Below are 21,529 nucleotides of genomic sequence, written 5' to 3' on the forward strand. Positions count from 1 at the left end.
CTTCTGTGTCCCCCACCATCACCCCTTCTGTGTGTCCCCCACCATCACCATCTCCTTTACCATCCCACAAACCATGAATCTCCATATCATCCTTACTACACGTTCTTCTCCATCATCCCTATGGTATTTCATTGACCATCACCCCTTCTCTATGTCCCCACTATTACCTCTACTATATGTGTCCACCATATCTCCTCCACCATCCCCCCTACCACAATCCCCCCTCTCATCCCTACCATTCTTTCCTCTTCATCTCCCCTAGGGTAAATCCCCTTTATCTCTGTATTTGCCCCTACAAATAACTCCACCCATTCCTCACCTCTTGGACTCCGCCCATTGCCCATATATGGTTGTCCTTCAGCATGACTAGGTCCCCAGTCCCATATCGGTGAGTTCCAGCTCCTCCCACCAGCAGGCCATATTTTTCAGGAAGGCGGAATCCGGGCGTGGTCTTCCTGGTCCCAGTCACCTTCCCTGGCCATCCTGACTTCCTGGCCTGTTCCGTCACCTTCCTGGCTAGTGTAGCAACTCCGCTGACCCGGGACAGGGCATTCAGAGCCGGCCGCTCAGCCAGGAGGAGGTCGGTGAGCTGACCTGAAACAGAGAGCAGATCATATCATATGCTTTATGACAAGAAATATGGGACAGCACCCTCCTGCCATGTGTCCCTGTATGGGGGGATGGGGCTGATCTCATACCGCAAAGAGGAAACACTCCAGGGAACCAAGAAAGGCCTAACAGGGCCTACTCACAGAAGCTTCATAATCCATAATCCACCCTTGTCAGGAGTCTCAGACAAATACCACCCCCATGTATGTACTGGGGCGGAGCCAGGGAGAAGACAAACTTCAAGAAAACTGCATGAAGGAAACCACCCAACCCATCACTTGTACAATGTGAACCACCTAACCCATCACATGAACAATGGAAACCACATAAACCATCACTTGTACGATGGAAACCACCCAACCCATTACATGAACAATGGAAACCACCCAACCCATCACTTGTATGATGGAAACCACCCAACCCATCACTTGTACGATGGAAACCACCCAACCCTTCACTTGTACGATTGGAAACCACCCAACCCATCACTTGTACGATGGAAACCACCCATCCCATCACATGAATGATGGAAACAACCCAACCCATCACATGAACAATGAAAACCACCCAACCCTTCACTTGTACGATGGAAACAACCCAACACATCACTTGTACGATGGAAACAACCCAACCCATCACTTGTACGATGGAAACCACCCAACCCATCACTTGTACGATGGAAACCACCCAACCCTTCACTTGTACGATTGGAAACCACCCAACCCATCACTTGTACGATGGAAACCACCCATCCCATCACATGAATGATGGAAACAACCCAACCCATCACATGAACAATGAAAACCACCCAACCCTTCACTTGTACGATGGAAACAACCCAACACATCACTTGTACGATGGAAACAACCCAACCCATCACTTGTACGATGGAAACAACCCAACCCATCACTTGTATGAAGGAAACCACCGAATTCATCACTTATAGGATGGAAACCATCCAACCCATCCCTCGTACGATGAAAACCACCCAATTTATCATTCGTACGATGGAAACCCCAAACCCATCACTTGTACGTTAGAAACCACCTAACCCACCACTTGTACGATGTAAACCACCCAACCCATCACTCGTACGATTAAAACCACCCAACCCAACACTCATACGTTTGAATCCATCCAACCCTTTACTAGTGTGATTAAAACCACCCAACCCATCACTCGTATGATGGAAACCACCCAACCCATCACTCGTACGTTTAAAAAAAAAATACCCAACCCATCACTGGTACAATGGAAACCCCCAACCAATCACTTGTAAATTTAAAACCACCCAACCCATCACTTGTAGGGTTGAAGCCATCCAACCCATCACTTGTACGATGGAAACCACCCAACCCATCACTCATAGGATGGAAACCCCCTACTCATCAGTCAGAGGATAGCAACCATCCAGCCCATCACTCGTACGATGAAAACCACCAAACCCATCATTTGTACGTTTGAAACCACCCAACCCACCACCCGTATGATATAAACTACTCAACCCATCACTTGTTTGATGGAAACCCCCAACCCATCACTTGTAAGATGGAAACAACCCAACCCATCACTCATATGATGGAAACCACCAAATCCATCGCTCATAGGATGGAAACCATCCAACCCATCACTTGTATGATGAACACCACCAACACATATCTCGTACAATGGAAACCACCCAACCCATCACTCGTACGACGAAAACCACCCAACCCATCACTTATATGTTAGAAACCACCCAACCCACCACTCGTACGATGGAACCCACTCAACACATCACTTGTTTGATGGAAACCCCCAACCCATCACTTGTACGATGAAAACCACCCAACCCATGACTCGTACAGAGGAAACCCCCCCAAGCCATCACTTGTAGGATTGAAACCATGCAACCCATCACTCATACGATGTAAACCACCTAACCAATCACTCATACGATGAAAACCACCCAACCCATCACTTGAACAGAGGAAAACGCCCAATATATCACTTGCATTTTGGAAACCACGCAACCCATCACTCGTACTTTGGAAACCACCCAACCCATCACTTGTTTGATGGAAACCCCCAACCCATCACTCGTATGATGGAAACCACCGAATCCATCACTTATAGGATGGAAACCATCCAACCCATCCCTCGTACGATGAAAACCACCCAATTTATCGTTCGTACGATGGAAACCACCCAATCCATCACTCGTACGATGGAAACCACCCAACCCATCACTCATATGATGAAAACCCCCAACCCATCCCTTGTATAATGAAACACCCAAACCCATTACTTGTACGATGGAAACCCCCAACCCATCACTCGTAGGATGGAAACCATCCAACCCATCACTTGTACGATAAAAAACATCCAACCCATCACTTGTAGGATGGAAATCCCCAACCCATCACTCATAGGATAGAATCCATCCAGCCCATCACTCGTACAATGGAAACCACCCAGCCATCACTCGTACAATGAAAACCACCCAACCCATGATTCATACAGAGGAAACCTCCTAAGCCATCATTTGTATTTTGGAAACCACGCACCCCATCACTTGTACGTTGGAAACCACCCAACCCATCACTTGTACGATGGAATCCAACCTACCCATCACTTTTACAGTGGAAACCACCCACGGCATCACTTGTATGATGGAAACCCCCAACCCATCACTTGTACGTTAGAAACCACCTAACCCACCACTTGTACGATGTAAACCACCCAACCCATCACTCATACGGTTAAACCACCCAACCCAACACTCGAATGATGAAAACCACCCAACCCATCACTCGTACGTTTAAAAAAAAACACCCAACCCATCAGTGGTACGATGGAAACCCCCAACCCATCACTCGTACGATTAAAACCACCCACCCCAACACTCGTACGATTAAAACCACCCAACCCAACCCTTTACTTGTGCGATTAAAACCACCCAACCCATCACTCGTATGATGGAAACCACCCAACCCATCACTCGTATGATGAAAACCACCCAGCCCATCACTTATACATTAGAAACCACCCAACCCACCACTCGTACAATGGAACCCACTCAATGCATCACTTGTTTGATGGAAACCCCCAACCCATCACTTGTACGATGAAAACCACCCAACCCATGAATCGTACAGAGGAAACCCCCCCCCCCCCCCAAGCCATCACTTGTAGGATTGAAACCACTCAAGCCATCACTTGTACGTTGGAAACCACCCAACCCATCACTCATACAATGTAAACTACCTAACCCATCACTCATATGATGTAAACCACCCAACCCATCACCCGTACAATGAAAACCACCCAACCCATCACTTGTACGTTGGAAACCACCCAACCCATCACTCATACAATGTAAACTACCTAACCCATCACTCATATGATGTAAACCACCCAACCCATCACCGTACAATGAAAACCACCCAACCCATCACTTGTACGTTGGAAACCACCCAACCCATCACTCATACAATGTAAACTACCTAACCCATCACTCATATGATGTAAACCACCCAACCCATCACCCGTACAATGAAAACCACCCAACCCATCACTTGTACAGAGGCCCCCAAGCCATCACCTGTATTATGAAAACCACAAAACCCATCACTCGTACGTTGGAAACAACCCAACCCATCACTTGTTTGATGGAAACCCCCAACCCATCGCTCATATAATGGAAACCACCGAATCCATCACTTATAGGGAGGAGCAAGCAGCAGCGAGCAGCCGGAGGAGTGTGTGTAGAGGAGAGCGTGGAGGAGAGCCGGGTGACACGTGCGGGGGAGCCGCACTAGGTCACCAGAAGCCGGCGCGAGTGCAGCGGACAGAGAGACCGGAACAGAGAGCGGGACCGGGACGTGAAGGACCGGGACTGGAAGCCGCGGCGGTAGACGGGCGGAGCGGCGGCTGCGGCGGTGAACGGACACCACACAGTATTGAGGAGGGAGGTTCACGGAAGCAGGGGAGGAGGAGCAGCGGCGACTGGTGAGTATCTCCCTGCAGCTGTGTGACGTGCTTTGGGACCTGTGACTGACTGACCATCCTGTGACTGACTGACCATAGGGATCTGTGACTGACTGACCATCCTGTGACTGACTGACCATAGGGATCTGTGACTGACTGACCATAGGGATCTGTGACTGACTGACCATCCTGTGACTGACTGACCATAGGGATCTGTGACTGACTGACCTTGCTTGCGACCGTCAACGACTGACTGACTGTTCTGCGACTGACAAGACTGTTCTGCGACTGACAAGACTGTTCTGCGACTGACAAGACTGTTCTGCGACTGACAAGACTGTTCTGCGACCGATAGACTGTTCTGCGACTGACAAGACTGTTCTGCGACTGACAAGACTGTTCTGCGACTGATAGACTGTTCTGCGACCGATAGACTGTTCTGCGACCGATAGACTGTTCTGCGACTGACAAGACTGTTCTGCGACTGACAAGACTGTTCTGCGACCGATAGACTGTTCTGCGAACGATAGACTGTTCTGCGACCGATAGACTGTTCTGCGACTGACAAGACTGTTCTGCGACTGACAACTGTTCTGCGACTGACAAGACTGTTCTGCGACTGACAAGACTGTTCTGCGACTGACAAGACTGTTCTGCGACCGATAGACTGTTCTGCGACTGACAAGACTGTTCTGCGACTGACAAGACTGTTCTGCGACTGACAAGACTGTTCTGCGACCGATAGACTGTTCTGCGACCGATAGACTGTTCTGCGACCGATAGACTGTTCTGCGACTGACAAGACTGTTCTGCGACTGACAAGACTGTTCTGCGACTGATAGACTGTTCTGCGACCGATAGACTGTTCTGCGACTGACAAGACTGTTCTGCGACCGACAAGACTGTTCTGCGACTGACAAGACTGTTCTGCGACCGACAAGACTGTTCTGCGACCGACCGACCGATGGCGCTCTTGACTGATCGACCGTGAGTATTTTAGAGACTGGTGAGTATCTTAGCGACTAGTGAGCATTTTTCGACTGGTTAGCATCTTGCGAGGGTTAGCATCTTGCGACTGGTGAGTATATTTGCAACTGGTGTGTATCGGGTGAGTATCTTTGCGACTGGTGAGTATCTTTGCGACTGGTGAGTATCCTTGCGACTGGTGAGTATCTTGCGTCTGTTGGATCTTTGCGACTGGTGAGTATCTTGCGTCTGTTGGATCTTTGCGACTGGTGAGTATCTTAGCGACTGGTTAGTATATTAGTGACTGGTGAGGACCCCAGGTTTAGTACCAGGGAAGTTAGAGGTAGTGTAGGTTAGGAAGAGCAGGTCGTTAATATTATCCCCATAGAGTAGAGGGTAATAATGTCCGACAGGATTGCGGCTGCCACTCAGTGCACTTCTTGCGGCATGTATGCGTTCCTTGATGAAACAATCGAGGGTGAATACTGCTGTGCAAGATGTGAGCGACTTGTTGCTCTGGAAGCCCACATCGTGGATCTAGAGAACACAGTGGCAACACTGCATGGCATCTACAACCTGGAAAGGAGCTTGGACATTACCCAGCAGGCGCTGGCAGGGGTCAGCATAGAGGAGGGAGGAATAGAGGAGACGCAAGCAGCAGAGGTACGCAGCTGGGTGACTGTTAGGAATGTTAGGGGGAGGAGAGTCAGGGAGGCCAGTCCTGAGTTGGTACACCCTAACATGTTTGCCGAGTTGCAGGTTGAGGGGGATATCAACTCAGGGGTGGCAGAGCTGGAGCATGCGCCCTCCCCCAGCTGCCAGGGGAGGGACGGCTCCAGGAAGAAGGGGGGCCGTAACTCAGGAAAGTTAGACAGGTTGTGGTAGTTGGGGACTCAATTATCAAGAGGACAGAGAGGGCAATCTGTAAAAAAGATCTCGTGAACCGAACAGTTTGTTGTTTACCGGGCGCCCGAGTTCGGCACATCGCAGATCTGGCAGACAGATTGTTGGGCGGGGCTGGGGATGACCCAGCGGTCATGGTGCATGTGGGCACTAATGACAAAGTAAAAGGTAGGTGGAGGATCCTTAAGAACGATTTCAGGGACTTAGGTAATAGATTGAGGAAAAGGACCTCCAAGGTGGTTTTCTCTGAAATACTGCCTGTACCTCGAGCCATACAGGAGAGGCAGAAGGAGATTAGGGAACTTAACAAGTGGCTGAGGAATTGGTGTAGGAAGGAGGGGTTTGGGTTCCTGGAGAACTGGGCTGACTTCTCAGTCGGCTACCGGCTCTTTAGTAAGGATGGGCTGCACCTTAATGGGGACGGTACAGCTCTTTTGGGGAGAAAGATGGCCACCAAGTTGGAGGGGCTTTTAAACTAGGAGACGGGGGGGAGGGCTCAGAAATAGAGTCAGTCAGGAGGGAGCAGAGGACTGAAGGCAGTTGTAGGGTCAGCAGTGACAGTAGGTCCACAATGTCAATTGGCGGGTCTGTGTGGGAGAACCTCAGACCAAACAGAAATAAACATAACCGCCAATTGCGCTTAACTTCCGTAAAACTAAGAGGGGTATATGCTAATGCCAGGAGCCTAGCTAATAAAATGGATGAGTTGGAAATGTTAGTACATGAGGAGGACATAGACCTTGTGGGAATAACAGAGACTTGGTTCGACCCCTCACATGACTGGCTGGCCAATATCCAAGGGTATTCGGTGTACCGGAAGGACAGGGTAGGAAAAAGAGGGGGAGGGGTATGTCTCTATGTCAAGAACAATATAAAGGTGACAGAAAGGAGTGACATTACGGATGGGATGAGCATGGATTTAGAATCTGTGTGGGTTGAACTCCATAGGGAAGGAGAAAAGGGGAAAGTAATTGTGGGGGTTTGCTATAGGCCACCTAACCAAGGGGAGGAGGTAGAGCTGGAATTTTTAGCACTAATGGGTAAAGTGGCAAAATTGGGATCAGTCATCGTATTGGGGGACTTCAATTACCCCGACATTGACTGGGAAGAGGGGACTGCACACTCACAGAAGGCCCGTCTATTCACGGAAACCTTACAGGATAATTACATGTCACAGTTGGTGGATTCCCCTACCAGAGAAAACACAATCCTGGATCTATTGCTCACTAATGACCCAGACATAATCTCGCAGGTAGGAGTCCAGGACAACCTGGGCTCTAGCGATCACAGGATGATCACATTTAGTGTAAATAACAATATAACAAGGCAAGTGGGGAACATAAGAACCCTAAACTTCAGAAGGGCAAACTTTCCAAAATTGTACTCATTGATGGAAAGGGTAAACTGGGACCAAACCCTGGGATCCCTGACCACAGAGGAAAAATGGGAATGCTTTAGGAACATATTAGGCAAAGGCATCTTGCAGTGCATTCCTATGGGAAATAAATTTAGAAGAGACAAAGCCAAACCTGGCTGGCTAAACTGTAGCGTCAAAAAACTTATTAGGGGGAAAAAATTGGCCTTCAAGAAGTATAAATCAGAGGGCACAGTATCGGCCTTCCAGCAATACAAGGAGGCAAATAAGAAGTGTAAACACGAAATCAAGATGGCTAAAATCAACTTTGAGAGACAAATAGCAGAGGATAGTAAAAAAAAACCAAAGAAATTCTTTAAATATATCAACAGCAAAAAAACTAGGGCTGAGCATATTGCACACATAATTAACAATGATGGGAGGATGGTTACAGAGGACACTGAAAAAGCAACCGTGCTGAATTCTTTTTTCTCCTCAGTCTTTACACAGGAAACTGATGGGTACACTGACCATGACTGTATGGTTAGTAGTAATAAACAGGACTTGCCACCATGGCTAACAGAGGGGGAAATCAGGGAAAGGCTGGATAAACTTAACACAAACAAATCACCAGGCCCGGATGGCGTACATCCGAGAGTACTCAAGGAACTCAGTAAAGTTATATCGAGACCACTGTTCCTGATCTTTGCTGACAGTATTAGGACAGGAGATGTACCAGGGGATTGGAAGAAAGCTAGCGTGATTCCAATATTCAAAAAGGGCCAGAGGCATATCCCGGGAAATTATAGGCCTGTCAGTCTGACATCAATAGTATGTAAACTTCTGGAGGGGATGATAAGGGACTATATCGTAGAGTTTGCTAAGGACAACAACATCATCAGCAGTAATCAGCACGGGTTTACAAATGGGCGTTCTTGTCAAACCAATCTCCTAACATTCTACGAGGAGGTGAGCTGTGAGCTAGATAGGGGCAGACCAGTGGATGTGGTGTACCTGGATTTCGCTAAGGCGTTTGATACAGTTCCCCACAAGCGCTTAATTTATAAAATAAGGTCTGCAGGTATCGATAGCAGGGTTTGCTCTTGGATACGGAACTGGCTAAAAAGGCGTGTCCAAAGGGTGGTAATAAACAGCGCATACTCAGACTGGTCTGAGGTGGTAAGCGGGGTCCCCCAAGGCTCAGTCTTGGGACCAACCTTGTTCAATTTATTCATAAACAGCATTGAGGACGGGATCAGTAGTTCGATATCAGTTTTTGCAGATGACACAAAATTGGGCAGGGCAATAACTGCACAGCATGAAGCAGATATCCTACAGAATGACCTGGACAAAATAACAGAGTGGGCAACGACATGGCAAATGAGGTTTAATGTAGAGAAGTGTAAGGTTTTGCACTTGGGGACTAAAAACATAAAAACACAATACACGTTAGGAGGGGAGCCCTTGGGGGAATCAAAAATGGAGAAGGATCTGGGAGTCTTGGTTGATGATAGATTAGGAAACAGCAAGCAATGTCAAGCGGCAGCTTCCAAAGCCAACAGAATATTAGCATGCATAAAGAAAGGGATGCATTCCAGAGATAAGACTATAATCCTTCCACTTTATAAAACTCTGGTCCGACCGCATCTGGAGTATTCCGTCCAGTTCTGGTCGCCAGTCCTCAGGAGAGATGTGTTGGAGCTGGAGAGAGTCCAGAGAAGGGCAACTAAACTAATTAGGGGATTGGAGGACCTTGACTATGAAGAGCGTCTACAATCGCTCGATTTATTCTCCCTGGAGAAGAGACGTCTGAGGGGGGACATGATAGCAATTTATAAATATCTTAATGGGGATCCCAGCTTAGAAAAAAAGCTATTCATTCGAAGGGATTGCATGAGGACTCGAGGGCATACAATGCGATTAGAGGAGAAGCGTTTTAACCTCAGGCAACGCGGGGGGTTCTTTACTGTTAGGGCAACAAGATTGTGGAATTCTCTACCACAAGAGGTGGTTTCTGCGGGTAGTATGGTGGCTTTCAAAAGACTCTTAGACTTACATCTCAAGGATCAGAACATTCAGGGGTATGTGAGATGATTACAGCCACACACACCTACACAGGTTGAACTAGATGGACTATTGTCTTTATTCAACCTCACCTACTATGTAACTATGTAACTATGTAACTATGTAAACCATCCAACCCATAACTCGTACGATGAAAACCACCCAATTCATCATTCGTACGATGGAAACCACCCAACCCATCATTTGTACGATGGAAACCACCCAACCCATTACTCATATGATGAAAACCCTTAACCCATCACTTGTATGATGAAACGCCGCAACCCATTACTTGCACGATGGAAACCCCCAACCCATCACTCTTAGAATGGAAACCATCTAACCCATCACTTGTACGATAAAAACCATCCAACCCATCACTTGTAGGATGGAAATCCCCAACCCATCACTCATAGGATAGAAACCGTCAAGCCCATCACTCGTACAATGGAAACCACCCAACCCATCACTCATACGATGAAAAACACCCAACCCATGATTCGTACAGAGGAAATCCCCCAAGCCATCACTTTTAGGATTGAAACCACGTAACCCATCACTTGTTCCTTGGAAACCACACAACCCATCACTCATATGATGTAAGCCCCCTAACCCATCACCCGTACGATGAAAACCACCCAACCCATCACTCGTACAGAGGAAACCCCCCAAACCATCACTTGTATTATGGAGACCACGCAACCCATCACTCATACGTTGGAAACCACCCAAGTCATCACTTGTTTCATGGAAACCCATAATCCATCACTTGTATGATGAAAACCACCCAACTCATCAATTATGCAATGGAAACCACCCAATCCATCAATCATAGGATGTAAAAAACCTAATCTATCACTCATACAATGGAAACCACCCAATCCATCAATCATAGGATGTAAACCACCTAATCTATCACTCATACGATGGAAACCACCCAATCCATCCATTATATGATGGAAACCACCCAATCCATCACTCGCACGATGGAAACCACCCAATACTTCACTCATACGATGGAAACCACCCAATCCATCCATTATATGATGGAAACCACCCAATCCATCACTCATACGATGGAAACCACCCAATCCATCCATTATATGATGGAAACCACCCAATCCATCACTCGTACAATGGAAACCACCCAATCCATCACTCATAAAATAGAAACCATCTAACCCATCACTTGTACAATGGAACCCACCCAACCCATCACTTGTATGATGGGAACCACCTAAGCCATCAGCCATTATATGATGGAGCAAAATGCCATGCATCCATGTCTGGAATGCCTGTAGACAAGAAGTGGCTACAAAAAGGCTGCATGGGATCAGCAGCTCTGGGATGAAACAAAGGAGGAATAAAGGTGGTATCACTTGTACGATGGAAACAACCCAACCCATCACTTGTACGATGGAAACCACCCAACCCTTCACTTGTATGAAGGAATCCACCCAACCCTTCACTTGTACAATGTAAACCACCCAACCCATCACATGAATGATGGAAACCACGTAAACCATCACTTGTACGATGGAAACAACCCTACCCATCACTTGTACGATGGAAACAACCCAACCCATCACTTGTACGATGGAAACCACCCAACCCTTCACTTGTATGAAGGAATCCACCCAACCCTTCACTTGTACAATGAAAACCACCCAACCCATCACATGAACAATGGAAACCACGTAAACCATCACTTGTACGATGAAAACCAACCCAACACATCACTTGTACGATGGAAACAACCCTACCCATCACTTGTACGATGGAAACAACCCAACCCATCACTTGTACGATGGAAACCACCCAACCCTTCACTTGTATGAAGGAATCCACCCAACCCTTCACTTGTACAATGAAAACCACCCAACCCATCACTCAAACAATGTAAACCACCCAATCCATTACTCGTACAATGAAAACCACCCAACCCATCACTTGTACGTTTGAAACCACCCAACCCACCACCCGTATGATATAAACTACTCAACACATCACTTGTTTGATGGAAACCCCCAACCCATCACTTGTAAGATGGAAACAACCCAACCCATCACTCATATGATGGAAACCACCAAATCCATCGCTCATAGGATGGAAACCATCCAACCCATCACTTGTACGATGAACACCACCAACACATATCTCGTACAATGGAAACCACCCAACCCATCTCTCGTACGACGAAAACCGCCCAACCCATCACTTATATGTTAGAAACCACCCAACCCACCACTCGTACCACCCAATCCATCCATTATATGATGGAAACCACCCAATCCATCACTCATACGATGGAAACCACCCAATCCATCCATTATATGATGGAAACCACCCAATCCATCACTCGTACAATGGAAACCACCCAATCCATCACTCATAAAATAGAAACCATCTAACCCATCACTTGTACAATGGAAACCACCCAACCCATCATTTGTACGATGGAAACCACCCAACCCATTACTCATATGATGAAAACCCTTAACCCATCACTTGTATGATGAAACGCCGCAACCCATTACTTGCACGATGGAAACCCCCAACCCATCACTCTTAGAATGGAAACCATCTAACCCATCACTTGTACGATAAAAACCATCCAACCCATCACTTGTAGGATGGAAATCCCCAACCCATCACTCATAGGATAGAAACCGTCAAGCCCATCACTCGTACAATGGAAACCACCCAACCCATCACTCATACGATGAAAAACACCCAACCCATGATTCGTACAGAGGAAATCCCCCAAGCCATCACTTTTAGGATTGAAACCACATAACCCATCACTTGTTCCTTGGAAACCACACAACCCATCACTCATATGATGTAAGCCCCCTAACCCATCACCCGTACGATGAAAACCACCCAACCCATCATTCGTACAGAGGAAACCCCGATTAAGGGTTTTCATCATATGAGTAATGGGTTGGGTGGTTTCCATCGTACAAATGATGGGTTGGGTGGTTTCCATCGTACGAATGATGAATTGGGTGGTTTTCATCGTACGAGTTATGGGTTGGATGGTTTACATAGTTACATAGTTACATAGTTACATAGTAGGTGAGGTTGAATAAAGACAATAGTCCATCCAGTTCCCCCTGTGTAGGTGTGTGTGGCTGTAATCATCTCACATACCCCTGAATGTTCTGATCCTTGAGATGTAAGTCTAAGAGTCTTTTGAAAGCCACCATACTACCCGCAGAAACCACCTCTTGTGGTAGAGAATTCCACAATCTTGTTGCCCTAACAGTAAAGAACCCCCCGCGTTGCCTGAGGTTAAAACGCTTCTCCTCTAATCGCAACCCATGATTCGTACAGAGGAAATCCCCCAAGCCATCACTTTTAGGATTGAAACCACGTAACCCATCACTTGTTCCTTGGAAACCACCCAATCCATCAATCATAGGATGTAAACCACCTAATCTATCACTCATACGATGGAAACCACCCAATCCATCCATTATATGATGGAAACCACCCAATCCATCACTCGTACGATGGAAACCACCCAATACTTCACTCATACGATGGAAACCACCCAATCCATCCATTATATGATGGAAACCACCCAATCCATCACTCATACGATGGAAACCACCCAATCCATCCATTATATGATGGAAACCACCCAATCCATCACTCGTACAATGGAAACCACCCAATCCATCACTCATAAAATAGAAACCATCTAACCCATCACTTGTACAATGGAACCCACCCAACCCATCACTTGTATGATGGGAACCACCTAAGCCATCAGCCATTATATGATGGAGCAAAATGCCATGCATCCATGTCTGGAATGCCTGTAGACAAGAAGTGGCTACAAAAAGGCTGCATGGGATCAGCAGCTCTGGGATGAAACAAAGGAGGAATAAAGGTGGTATCACTTGTACGATGGAAACAACCCAACCCATCACTTGTACGATGGAAACCACCCAACCCTTCACTTGTATGAAGGAATCCACCCAACCCTTCACTTGTACAATGTAAACCACCCAACCCATCACATGAATGATGGAAACCACGTAAACCATCACTTGTACGATGGAAACAACCCTACCCATCACTTGTACGATGGAAACAACCCAACCCATCACTTGTACGATGGAAACCACCCAACCCTTCACTTGTATGAAGGAATCCACCCAACCCTTCACTTGTACAATGAAAACCACCCAACCCATCACATGAACAATGGAAACCACGTAAACCATCACTTGTACGATGAAAACCAACCCAACACATCACTTGTACGATGGAAACAACCCTACCCATCACTTGTACGATGGAAACAACCCAACCCATCACTTGTACGATGGAAACCACCCAACCCATCACTTGTACGATGGAAACCACCCAACCCATCACTTGTACGATGGAAACCACCCAACCCATCACTTATATGAAGGAAACCACCCAACCCTTCACTTGTATGATGGAAACCACCCATCCCACCACTTGTACGATGGAAACAACCCAACCCATCACTTGTTTGATGGAAACCCCCAACCCATCACTCGTATGATGGAAACCACCGAATTCATCACTTATAGGATGGAAACCATCCAACCCATCCCTCGTACGATGAAAACCACCCAATTTATCATTCGTACGATGGAAACCCCAAACCCATCACTTGTACGTTAGAAACCACCTAACCCACCACTTGTACGATGTAAACCACCCAACCCATCACTCGTACGATTAAAACCACCCAACCCAACACTCATACGTTTGAATCCATCCAACCCCTTACTTGTGTGATTAAAACCACCCAACCCATCACTCGTTTGATGGAAACCACCCAACCCATCACTCGTACGTTTAAAAAAAAATACCCAACCCATCACTGGTACAATGGAAACCCCCAACCCATCACTTGTAAATTTAAAACCACCCAACCCATCACTTGTAGGGTTGAAGCCATCCAACCCATCACTTGTACGATGGAAACCACCCAACCCATCACTCATAGGATGGAAACCCCCTACCCATCAGTCAGAGGATAGCAACCATCCAGCCCATCACTCGTACGATGAAAACCACCAAACCCATCACTCAAACAATGTAAACCACCCAATCCATTACTCGTACAATGAAAACCACCCAACCCATCACTTGTACGTTTGAAACCACCCAACCCACCACCCGTATGATATAAACTACTCAACCCATCACTTGTTTGATGGAAACCCCCAACCCATCACTTGTAAGATGGAAACAACCCAACCCATCACTCATATGATGGAAACCACCAAATCCATCGCTCATAGGATGGAAACCATCCAACCCATCACTTGTACGATGAACACCACCAACACATATCTCGTACAATGGAAACCACCCAACCCATCTCTCGTACGACGAAAACCGCCCAACCCATCACTTATATGTTAGAAACCACCCAACCCACCACTCGTACCACCCAATCCATCCATTATATGATGGAAACCACCCAATCCATCACTCATACGATGGAAACCACCCAATCCATCCATTATATGATGGAAACCACCCAATCCATCACTCATAAAATAGAAACCATCTAACCCATCACTTGTACAATGGAACCCACCCAACCCATCACTTGTATGATGGGAACCACCTAAGCCATCAGCCATTATATGATGGAGCAAAATGCCATGCATCCATGTCTGGAATGCCTGTAGACAAGAAGTGGCTACAAAAAGGCTGCATGGGATCAGCAGCTCTGGGATGAAACAAAGGAGGAATAAAGGTGGTATCACTTGTACGATGGAAACAACCCAACCCATCACTTGTACGATGGAAACCACCCAACCCTTCACTTGTATGAAGGAATCCACCCAACCCTTCACTTGTACAATGTAAACCACCCAACCCATCACATGAATGATGGAAACAACCCTACCCATCACTTGTACGATGGAAACAACCCTACCCATCACTTGTACGATGGAAACAACCCAACCCATCACTTGTACGATGGAAACCACCCAACCCTTCACTTGTATGAAGGAATCCACCCAACCCTTCACTTGTACAATGAAAACCACCCAACCCATCACATGAACAATGGAAACCACGTAAACCATCACTTGTACGATGAAAACCAACCCAACACATCACTTGTACGATGGAAACAACCCTACCCATCACTTGTACAATGGAAACAACCCAACCCATCACTTGTACGATGGAAACCACCCAACCCATCACTTGTACGATGGAAACCACCCAACCCATCACTTGTACGATGGAAACCACCCAACCCATCACTTGTATGAAGGAAACCACCCAACCCTTCACTTGTATGATGGAAACCACCCATCCCACCACTTGTACGATGGAAACAACCCAACCCATCACTTGTTTGATGGAAACCCCCAACCCATCACTCGTATGATGGAAACCACCGAATTCATCACTTATAGGATGGAAACCATCCAACCCATCCCTCGTACGATGAAAACCACCCAATTTATCATTCGTACGATGGAAACCCCAAACCCATCACTTGTACGTTAGAAACCACCTAACCCACCACTTGTACGATGTAAACCACCCAACCCATCACTCGTACGATTAAAACCACCCAACCCAACACTCATACGTTTGAATCCATCCAACCCTTTACTTGTGTGATTAAAACCACCCAACCCATCACTCGTTTGATGGAAACCACCCAACCCATCACTCGTACGTTTAAAAAAAAATACCCAACCCATCACTGGTACAATGGAAACCCCCAACCAATCACTTGTAAATTTAAAACCACCCAACCCATCACTTGTAGGGTTGAAGCTATCCAACCCATCACTTGTACGATGGAAACCACCCAACCCATCACTCATAGGATGGAAACCCCCTACCCATCAGTCAGAGGATAGCAACCATCCAGCCCATCACTCGTACGATGAAAACCACCAAACCCATCACTCAAACAATGTAAACCACCCAATCCATTACTCGTACAATGAAAACCACCCAACCCATCACTTGTACGTTTGAAACCACCCAACCCACCACCCGTATGATATAAACTACTCAACCCATCACTTGTTTGATGGAAACCCCCAACCCATCACTTGTAAGATGGAAACAACCCAACCCATCACTCATATGATGGAAACCACCAAATCCATCGCTCATAGGATGGAAACCATCCAACCCATCACTTGTACGATGAACACCACCAACACATATCTCGTACAATGGAAACCACCCAACCCATCTCTCGTACGACGAAAACCGCCCAACCCATCACTTATATGTTAGAAACCACCCAACCCACCACTCGTACGATGGAACCCACTCAACACATCACTTGTTTGATGGAAATCCCCAACCCATCACTTGTACAATGAAAACCACCCAACCCATGACTCGTACAGAGGAAACCCCCCCAAGCCATCACTTGTAGGATTGAAACCATGCAACCCATCACTCATACAATGTAAACCACCTAACCCATCACTCATATGATGTAAACCACCCAACCCATCACTCATACGATGAAAACCACCCAACCCATCACTCGAACAGAGGAAAGCGCCCAATACATCACTTGCATTTTGGAAACCACGCAACCCATCACTCGTACTTTGGAAACCACCCAACCCATCACTTTTTTGATGGAAACCCCCAACCCATCACTCGTATGATGGAAACCACCGAATCCATCACTTATAGGATGAAAACCATCCAACCCATCCCTCGTACGATGAAAACCACCCAATTTATCATTCGTACGATGGAAACCACCCAAGCCATCACACGTACGATGGAAACCACCCAACCCATCACTCATATGATGAAAACCCCCAACCCATCTCTTGTATAATGAAACACCCAAACCCATTACTTGTACGATGGAAACCCCCAACCCATCACTCGTAGGATGGAAACCATCCAACCCATCACTTGTACGATAAAAAACATCCAACCCATCACTTGTAGGATGGAAATCCCCAACCCATCACTCATAGGATAGAATCCATCCAGCCCATCACTCGTACAATGGAAACCACCCAGCCATCACTCGTACAATGAAAACCACCCAACCCATGATTCATACAGAGGAAACCCCCTAAGCCATCATTTGTATTTTGGAAACCACGCACCCCATCACTTGTACGTTGGAAACCACCCAAACCATCACTTGTACGATGGAAACCACCCAACCCATCACTTGTACGATGGAAACCAACCTACCCATCACTTTTACAGTGGAAACCACCCACGGCATCACTTGTACGATGGAAACTCCCAACCCATCACTTGTACGTTAGAAACCACCTAACCCACCACTTGTACGATGTAAACCACCCAACCCATCACTCATACGATTAAACCACCCAACTCAACACTTGTATGATGAAAACCACCCAACCCATCACTCGTACGTTTAAAAAAAAAACACCCAACCCATCACTGGTACGATGGAAACCCCCAACCCATCACTCGTACGATTAAAACCACCCATCCCAACACTCGTACGATTAAAACCACCCAACCCAACCCTTTACTTGTGCGATTAAAACCACCCAACCCATCACTCGTATGATGGAAACCACCCAACCCATCACTCGTAGGTTTAAAAAAACACCCAACCCATCACTGGTACGATGGAAACCCCCAACCCATCAATTGTACGTTTGAAACCACCCAACCCATCACTTGTAGGATTGAAACCGTCCAACCCATCACTTGTACGATGGAAACCACCCAACCCATCACTCGTAGGATGGAAACCCCCTACCCATCACTCGGAGGATAGCAACCATCCAGCCCATCACTCGTACGATGAAAACCACCAAACACATCACTCAAGCGATGTAAACCAACCAATCAATTACTCGTACAATGAAAACCACCCAACCCATCACTTGTACGTTTGAAACCACCCAACCCACCACCCATATGATATAAACCACTCAACCCATCACTTGTTTGATTGAAACCCCCAACCCATCACTTGTAAGATAGAAACAACCCAACCCATCACTCATACCATGGAAACCACCAAATCCATCGCTCATAGGATGGAAACCATCCAACCCATCACTTGTACAATGAACACCACCCAACACTTCACTCGTACAATGGAAACCACACAACCCCTCACTCGTATGATGAAAACCACCCAGCCCATCACTTATACATTAGAAACCACCCAACCCACCACTCGTACAATGGAACCCACTCAATGCATCACTTGTTTGATGGAAACCCCCAACCCATCACTTGTACGATGAAAACCACCCAACCCATGAATTGTACAGAGGAACCCCCCCCCCCCCCCCCAAGCCATCACTTGTAGGATTGAAACCACGCAACCCATCACTTGTACTTTGGAAACCACCCAACCTATCACTCATACAATGTAGACTACCTAATCCATCACTCATATGATGTGAACCACCCAACCCATCACCCGTACAATGAAAACCACCCAACCCATCACTTGTACGTTGGAAACCACCCAACCCATCACTCATACAATGTAAACTACCTAACCCATCACTCATATGATGTAAACCACCCAACCCATCACCCGTACAATGAAAACCACCCAACCCATCACTTGTACAGCGGAAACCCCCCAAGCCATCACCTGTATTATGAAAACCACAAAACCCATCACTCGTACGTTGGAAACCACCCAACCCATCACTTGTTTGATGGAAACCCCCAACCCATCACTCATATAATGTAAACCACCGAATCCATCACTTATAGGATGGAAACCATCCAACCCATAACTCGTACGATGAAAACCACCCAATTCATTACTCATATGATGAAAACCCTTAACCCATCACTTGTATGATGAAACGCCGCAACCCATTACTTGTACGATGGAAACCCCCAACCCATCACTCGTAGAATGGAAACCATCCAACCCATCACTTGTACGATAAAAACCATCCAACCCATCACTTGTAGGATGGAAATCCCCAACCCATCACTCATAGGATAGAAACCATCAAGCCCATCACTCGTACAATGGAAACCACCCAACCCATCACTCGTACGATGAAAAACACCCAACCCATGATTCGTACAGAGGAAATCCCCCAAGCCATCACTTTTAGGATTGAAACCACGTAAACCATCACTTGTTCCTTGGAAACCACACAACCCATCACTCATATGATGTAAGTCACCTAACCCATCACCCGTACAATGAAAACCACCCAACCCATCACTCGTACAGAGGAAACCCCCCAAACCATCACTTGTATTATGGAGACCACGCAACCCATCACTCATACGTTGGAAACCACCCAAGTCATCACTTGTTTCATGGAAACCCATAATCCATCACTTGTATGATGAAAACCACCCAACTCATCAATTATACAATGGAAACCACCCAATCCATCAATCATAGGATGTAAACCACCCAATCCATCCATTATATAATGGAAACCACCCAATCCATCACTCGTACGATGGAAACCACCCAATACTTCACTCATACGATGGAAACCACCCAATCCATCCATTATATGATGGAAACCACCCAATCCATCACTCGTAAAATAGAAACCATCTAACCCATCACTTGTACAATGGAACCCACCCAACCCATCACTTGTATGATTGGAACCACCTAAGCCATCAGCCATTATATGATGGAGCAAAATGCCATGCATCCATGCCTGGAATGCCTGTAGACAAGAAGTGGCTACAAAAAGGCTGCATGGGATCAGCAGCTCTGGGATGAAACAAAGGAGGAATAAAGGTGTAAAATATATAACAATGACTGTTCGGTTACCTATAGAGAAGAAACATTTATAACACTCCATCTACTCCACCCACAATAAACCTCTCACCTCGTACAGTGGCCACTCTAGTGATGGGTTCCAGCCACTCTCCATCATGGTGCTCCCACTCCACGCTGCACCCGGCCTCCTCACATACTGCCTGGAAGAAGGGAGACCCAGCCAGGACCCCTGTAGACTTGCAGAGAAGTATCGCCTCCTGAGAATGTGGTGCACCACCACAAGCTGCCCACCCTGCAATATCAAGGCTGGGGGCATCCTCCGCCAACCAATCCCGAGCCAGCTGACGGAGGCGGCTACGTGGCAAGAGAAGTGTCAGGTCATTGGATGCCATGATCTGCGGGGGTTGGTCCTGCAAAAAATGATTTAATTCATCGTCTGTCCAAAACAATCCAGAAACATAAATTATACCCAAAACCAGTTCCGACTCCACCCTAAACTGGACACACCTATGATTAAAGCCACATTTTTCACCAATGGATGGAGACCTTTTCTTCCCCTTCCAGCTTGTGAGTTCTCACCACCATGTTGGCATCTCCCATCAAATTTACTTAGTCTGCTCCACCACAGAGTCTCCCTTCTACTGCTGCGTAATGAACAGCAAAGGGGTCTAAAAAATGAGGCCCCTAAAATGATTAATCTGCCCTAAATTATGTCAGCCCATAAGTATCAGATTAGAGTGGAGACAGCCCTTCATACATACAACATATAACCCTTCATACATACAACATATAACCCCTCATACATACAACATATAACCCTTCATACATACAACATATAACCCCTCATACATACAACATATAACCCTTCATACATACAACATATAACCCTTCAACCCCTGAGCTGCCCCATCATTGGCAAAACTCCCATCCCC

The 21,529-nt window shown here is 46.6% G+C and overlaps 1 protein-coding gene across 2 annotated transcripts in view; it reads right to left on the minus strand.

The window, feature by feature from the left end:
- QPRT (quinolinate phosphoribosyltransferase) overlaps positions 1-21,006 on the minus strand; it is a 31,469-nt gene extending 10,463 nt beyond the window's left edge. For both annotated transcript variants that reach the window (XM_082276284.1, XM_082276283.1), the window contains exons 1-2: positions 20,707-21,006; positions 320-594 (exon numbers count right to left, since the gene is read on the minus strand). In XM_082276284.1, the coding sequence (XP_082132410.1) occupies positions 320-594; positions 20,707-20,989 (558 nt within the window). In that variant the 5' untranslated portion in view covers positions 20,990-21,006. The remainder of the gene's footprint in view (positions 1-319; positions 595-20,706) is intronic.
- Positions 21,007-21,529: the final 523 nt, after the last annotated feature.

The sequence above is a fragment of the Pelophylax lessonae genome (assembly GCF_965119305.1).
Source record: "Pelophylax lessonae genome assembly, contig: HAP1_SCAFFOLD_440, whole genome shotgun sequence".
Classification (NCBI taxonomy): Eukaryota; Metazoa; Chordata; class Amphibia; order Anura; family Ranidae; genus Pelophylax; species Pelophylax lessonae.